The sequence below is a fragment of the Acomys russatus genome, chromosome 4, assembly GCF_903995435.1.
Source record: "Acomys russatus chromosome 4, mAcoRus1.1, whole genome shotgun sequence".
Taxonomy (NCBI): domain Eukaryota; kingdom Metazoa; phylum Chordata; class Mammalia; order Rodentia; family Muridae; genus Acomys; species Acomys russatus.
In genome coordinates this window covers 39,642,626-39,649,225 of record NC_067140.1, presented here as the reverse complement: position 1 = coordinate 39,649,225, position 6,600 = coordinate 39,642,626, and the positions used below count along the sequence as shown (strand labels likewise).

The following is a 6,600-nucleotide window of genomic DNA, read 5'->3' as shown; positions in this document are numbered from 1 at the left end:
TACTGGTGTATACGGCCACATTCTGCTTCCTCTCTTACTTTTGTAGAAAGATTAAAAAAAAAAACAAAAAACAAAAAACGGTGCACTTGAGCATCTCTATCTTTGGGAGGGGTGTGTAACTCAGCATAAAATCCAGCAAAAATCAGAGTGGAGGCAGCCGGGTGGAGAGGCAGCAATGAGTGGGTTGCCTGAAGCTGCCTGGAGGCTCTGGGCTTTTAACATGAGTTCACTGGAGCCAGGCAGATGATGGATGCCCGCCATTGCAGCCACCAAAGAAGCAGATGCCACTGGAAGAGAAAAAGCTTGAGCTACACCTTGAAGTCAGGACTATAGCCAGGACTACAGAGAGAGACTCTTCACCGTTTCAGTCAGTAGCAACCCCAAAGCAAACTGAGTTTGAGTCGAACCTTTGATTTAGTGCAATCATTTTTATACTTGACATTGCCTCAGCCACTTACAATACACAAAAGGTTCTGGAACCTCAGCTCTGTCACTTGGCAGCCACGTGACATCAGGTCAGTAACTTCTGGCTACACTTCTGTTTTGCCATCTCTGCAATGAGGACAATGTTAATACTTGTTGGGAGGGCTCCCTGGATTAATAAAGCCCACGCTGGGCTGAGTCCCACATCGCACCCATAAGTGAGGACTCAGTAAGTGCCTGCTAATGCTGTTGTTATGGTTACTGTTAATATTTCACTTGAGCTGCATGACAACCTGTAAGTTAGGTGCGATTTATTACCCTCGTTTCTCAAGTTGAGAAACTGGAATGCTTGGAAGATGAAAACCTAGCGCAGGCAGGGAACAGGTCAGAAAACAGAAAAGCCAGACTCAGAAAGTCTTCCAACTTCAAGCCTCATATTCTCATCTCTCAGTGATCACCCCACTTCTTCTATGTTGCCCAGAAAGTGCAGTTCCACAAGCCTGGTCCACACAGGACTGCAGGCAAGTTTGAATATATTAGAAGGCTAAGCTCAAGGAGTATTAAGAGAGTCTTAAAAGAGAAAATAGGTTCTTATTTAGGATAGGTGAGTGGCGCCTCATCGCTAAGCAACTGCCAGAGGTGGTGTTCTCAAGTTTCAAAGCTAAGGAGCTAGGAGGGTTACCAGCTAACAGGGACACAGAGGCAAGTCTGTTAACCCCATGTAAAATAATCGAACAGTCCCTGTAAGTCAAACAGCATCCCACTCAGCAGGGGGTGTGCTTGCCTTCACTGGCTTATCCCTCTGCTTTTCCGCAGTTCTGCATCTTGATTATGAATGCATGATCAGTCTCAGAGCTAAGTCAAGTCCTGGGGGGTCGAAGATAACCCTAACCCTAACCCTAACCCTGACTCGTCATCTCAGACACGAGCTCTCAGCCTGGCTCTTCAAGCTTTGGGTTTACTAGTCCCCGTAACATGATTGTGAGAGTGGAATTTGGGAGGCTGCTTTCAAATCTCACTTTCCCAGACTAATAACCATATGCTTGCTTCCCTCACATTCATTATACAGAGGCCTCACCAATATTCCCCACGCGCTTTTAAGAACTTCAGAGAAATGTTTCTTCGTGTTGTATAACAGTTGGATGTTTAAAGAAAGAAAGAAACAAACAAAAACTTGATACACTACTTGCAGAGTTTCATCTCATTCCAGATTAATCGTCCAATTGTTGCTGAATGCTCACTAAGTGGCAGGCTTTGTGCCCTGGCCACTATTAAACAATGGGCAAGAGAGACTCCCCATGCAGTCTAGCACTATGAATCATTGGGAGCCACACACTCACAACCTCTGAGAAGAGCCAAAAAGCACAGAGCCACCAGGCTCTTTGATTTGCCCCGTTGCCCTCGGGACATAACTTGGCCCATGGGTGGCATTTAGTATTTCAAATTTAACTTAATCACGCACTATAAAATGTAGTTCTCTAATTAGAAGGATGTTCTGACTATGCCCACAAGGTGGAGATCTTGCTTACAGTTTGCCCACACTGAATCCACCGCAGGAGGAAAAAAAGAAAAAAGAAAAAGAAAGAAACCCAGAAGTTAAACCAAAAGACAAAAATGAAATTCATTTCATGTAATATACTATGCTATCTGGTAAATGAGATAAAAAATTTGATAAGAGACAGTCCCTGCTCTCTAGGGAAAGAGGAGGAGGGAAGAGCTTGCAGAAGGCAGGAAAAAATGCTTTTTAATGAATTAATATATTGTGCTGAATCCTTTTATCAGATAAGAGCTATAAAAAGCCCTGTGGTCAGGAACACTTTCAAGAAAGACCCCACCACACTTTGGCCAGCACACACTCACACATCACCAGTGGGAAAGAGATCCATGAATGTGTCTATTTTGGGTCAGTGCTGGGTCAGTCGTGTCCTACTCTGTCACAAACATTACATTGTCTACCCTATAACTCCAGAATACATATACACACAGTGCAGGCAGATGCAGCACAGCTGGAAGCTCTCATGTGTGCTGAGTAGAGGAGTAGAAGGACAGGAAAGAACCACAGCACAGAAACTCCTGTCGTAGGGCTGGGGGCGTAGGGCTGCTTAGCACACATGGGTCCTGTGGCGGCTCCCTAGTAGTGCCAACTCTGGCTCTCTGGCAGACCGAACCCTCACAGCCCCAGTCTAATGACTATGACTCTCCGGGTTTGGATATGGAACACAAAAAGGAAATGGGAAAAGCTAGTTTGTTTCCAAGTGATTTTCTGGTAGATTGAACCCGGAAGGTCTGGACACAGATGCTTTGGTTTTTTATGGCGGTTTGTTTTGTTTTCCTTCACTGTCTCCCTTCCCACTGTTCCCTTTTTTCTTTACACTATACTAGTAAGCCAATTGTTGTTTGTTTTCCTTCTTGGTTTGGGTGAAAATTATAGCTGGGAATAAAGTGAGTGACTAAATGACAACTTAAAAACAAATTGAGAGTGTTGGCAATAAGCGCCTATTTCTGTCCATATATCGCTATTTCTATATAACTGAACTGTTTTTAAAAAGGGGAAAACAAGTGGCATGTGACCAGGAGACCTGACAAGGATGGATTTCAACTTGCACAGCAAGGTTTCATTCCTCGCATCCCTGGGAAAAGACACAAAGGTCAACCTCATTGGCCTCAAGCCTGCAATGACCCATACAGGGAGCTTGCTCTGGAGAGGGGTCGTGGGTTCAAAGTCACTGGGTACAAATGGTTCCTCACCCCATTGGAGTCAAACCCTCAAGGCTCGAGTCACTCCCGCGAATTTACATAAGGCAGCGTGAATCACACCAAGTGAGGCTGCAAAAAGACCCGCCCTGAACCTTGCCCAACAGTGCCTGGACTGCGGGGTGGGGGGAGGGGGGTGTTGGCGGGGAGGGGTGTCTGTCTGAACTTTTCAGGAGATCAGACACAGTCCAAGAGAAGGGACTAGGCAATCATCCCCCTCCAACGAGAGCCCTGGACGCGCGGCTACTTCCGAGCCCTAGATTTGGTCTCTGCCCCTCCCGTTCCGACGCCCCCGCACGGACGTCGCCAACCTGGCTTCCTCCCCGCCCCGAAGTCCCGTACAGAACGTGGGGCCACCTCTAGCTCCTGGAAAGAACGGTTGCCGCTTTAAGGGGAAGAGGAAAGGAAGGGGCGGGGGAGTGGGGGGCGGGGAGAGGCGGCAGAGGAGGGGGAGGGGGATCCCCCCTCACTCCCACGTGGTCCGGGCGCCTGTGAATCGCGCCCGCCGGAGGGTCTCACAGCGAAATACAAAAGCAGCTGGGAAGCCACGGCGAGGCGAGTTCCCAGCGCCCCGGCAGAGCCCCGCAGCGCTCCGCCGCCGCGATGGGGCTCCGGCACCCGAAGCCCCGGAGCCAGCCAGCAGCCCGGCCCGCCTTGCCGCCCGCACCCGGGCGCCCGGGCTTGGCTTGAAGCGGCGGCGGTGACACCGGCGCGCCGGCAGGAGCATGAGGCGGAGGATGCGGGGCGCCGCCGCCGCCGCCACCGGGCTCTGGCTGCTGGCGCTGGGCTCGCTGCTGACGCTGTGGGGAAGTCTTCTGCCACCACGGGCCGAACTGCCAGCCTCCCGGCTGCCCGAAGATCGACTCCCTCGGCACCCGACCCAGAGTGGCGGCCCCGCGCCCGAGCCGCGCTTCCCTCTGCCCCCGCCCCTAGCGTGGGACGCCCGCGGCGGCTCCCTGAAAACTTTCCGGGCGCTGCTCACCCTGGCGGCCGGCGCGGATAACCCGCCTGGGAGGCACCCGGAGGATCGCGGGCGGCACGTGCCAGCCCGGCTGCCCCGGTCAGAGGAGCGCACGGCAGTGCACGGGGGCGTCTTCTGGAGTCGCGGCCTGGAGGAGCAGGTGCCCCGGGGCTTTTCTGAAGCCCAGGCAGCAGCCTGGCTGGAGGTGGCGCGGGGTGCTCGGGTGGTGGCTCTGGATCGCGGGGGCTGCGGACGCAGTTCTAACCGCCTAGCCCGCTTTGCCGACGGCACTCGTGCCTGCGTACGCTATGGCATCAACCCGGAGCAGATCCAGGGCGAGGCCCTGTCTTACTACCTTGCGCGCCTGCTGGGCCTCCAGCGCCACGTGCCGCCGCTGGCACTGGCTCGAGTAGAGGCTCGGGGCGCGCAGTGGGTGCAGGTGCAGGAGGAGCTGCGCACCGCGCACTGGACCGAGGGCAGCGTGGTGAGCCTGACGCGCTGGCTACCTAACCTCACCGATGTGGTGGTGCCCGAGCCCTGGCGATCAGAGGATGGCCGTCTGCGGCCACTACGCGACGCCGGGGGCGAGCTGACCAACCTTAGCCGGGCTGAGCTGGTGGACCTGGTTCAATGGACCGATCTGATCCTCTTCGATTACCTTACGGCTAACTTCGACCGGCTCGTAAGCAATCTCTTCAGTTTGCAATGGGACCCACGCGTTATGCACCGCGCCACGAGCAACCTGCATCGAGGACCGGGAGGGGCGTTGGTCTTTCTGGACAATGAGGCAGGATTGGTGCACGGCTACCGGGTGGCTGGCATGTGGGACAAGTATAACGAACCGCTGTTACAGTCGGTGTGTGTATTCCGAGAGCGGACTGCTAGGCGCGTCTTAGAGCTGCACCGGGGTCAGGACGCGGCGGCCCGGTTGCTGCGCCTCTACAGCCGCCACGAACCTCGTTTCCCAGAGCTGGCGGAGCTCGCAGACCCCCACGCTCAGCTGCTACAGCGCCGCCTTGACTTCCTCGCCAAGCACATTTTGCACTGCAAGGCCAAGTACGGCCGCCGGCCCGGGGACTTAGTGGCACTCCGTGAAAGAGAGGGACTGGGGTATGAATGATAAGGGTTACTGCCTTCTCTGCCACTGCCTAGTACCAACCGGCCAACGCCCACCCAGTGGCCTGATTGCGAAGCTGTCTGAAACTTGTGTCTTACCCACTTGCCCCTTTCTTTTCATGCCAGGCTGTTTCCTTTCCAAGTTCTGGAAGGGCAAACTCACCGAGGCGAGAAGTGTAACATTCCCTCCACCTAGCTTATAAAAAGGATTTTTTTTTTTTTCTGTGCTTGTGTGGAGATTGGATCCGAAGAAACTGGCTGCTGGGGTTTGGCCCCCAAATGGCAGTCTCTGTGGGAGATGCAGTCCATTCTTGTTGCTCCCCCACCCCTTCCAAAAAAGGAAAACTTCCGTTGAGCCCTTGAACTAATTCAGCTATTTCCTACCAGACACAGCGACAGTGGCCCCAGAGCAGGCTGTGACAAGGCTTGGTGGAGCCCCTTTCCTGTGTTCTCCCTTTGTTCCAGCGCCGCGATGGTGAGATAACTGTTCCAATCTGAGGGACCGCTCTGGATAGGACAAAGAGCAAGACTTCCCCGCCCCCCTGAATCCCTAAACACCCTGGCAATTTGACCCATTCCCGAACTCCTGTCATTTTGGCCTGAAAACTATGAATTCAGGACTAGTTGTATGCAAAGTCAGTAATGAATTTCTTCCTGCTTCTTCCAACTGACCAAAATTTTGACAATGATGATGTTCACCAGAAGAAGAAAAAAATCAGTTTCATGCACTTTATTTTTATTTTTTAGTAAGAAAGACTTTTTTATTTGACAGAATTTGCCTTCTATGTATATATGTGCAAAATTGTGGTGTAAATAGAGTAAACAAACTTATATTTCAATAAAAGGGAGTTTAAAATTTAGAATTTAATTCTTGTGGTTTGATCTGATCTCATCTACTTTTGGAACCAGGGTTCAGTTTTCTCTGGCTAGTGGGTGTGCTTTTTTTTTTTAAACATAGGATGTAGATCCACCCCCTTTGTGGTTGTGGCTGAGAACTGAACAAAGGCAAGGGCAGATTCTCTGTCTTCACTCAAATGAACCCGAGGACTGGAAATTTGAGTTCAGCCTAGAAGGGGAGAAAAGGAATAGGGAGAGATGAAAGGAAAGTGCTCCATTTCCTAGCAAATAAAACTGATATGAAAGGATTTCCTTGTAATATATTCCTATATTAATCATGTGGTAAATATGATAGAACCAGATGTGCAGACTAAAACATGACAAATGCCCCCTTTTAAACTTAACTGCAGTTGGTCACGTGCTGTGCGTTTTTTCCAACATTGTAATTACCGTGCAACACAATGTGTGCAGATAATAAGCTAAGCACATATTGCAAACAGGTAGAGAGT

At 51.5% G+C, this 6,600-nt stretch overlaps 1 protein-coding gene across 1 annotated transcript; it reads left to right on the top strand.

Moving 5' to 3' along the window:
• Nucleotides 1-3,644: 3,644 nt before the first annotated feature.
• Fjx1 (four-jointed box kinase 1) lies at nt 3,645-6,032 on the top strand. The gene has a single exon (XM_051144223.1). The coding sequence runs from the start codon at nt 3,903-3,905 to the stop codon at nt 5,256-5,258; it is 1,356 nt and encodes a 451-aa protein (XP_051000180.1). The 5' UTR covers nt 3,645-3,902; the 3' UTR covers nt 5,259-6,032.
• The last annotated feature ends 568 nt before the right edge of the window (nt 6,033-6,600 follow it).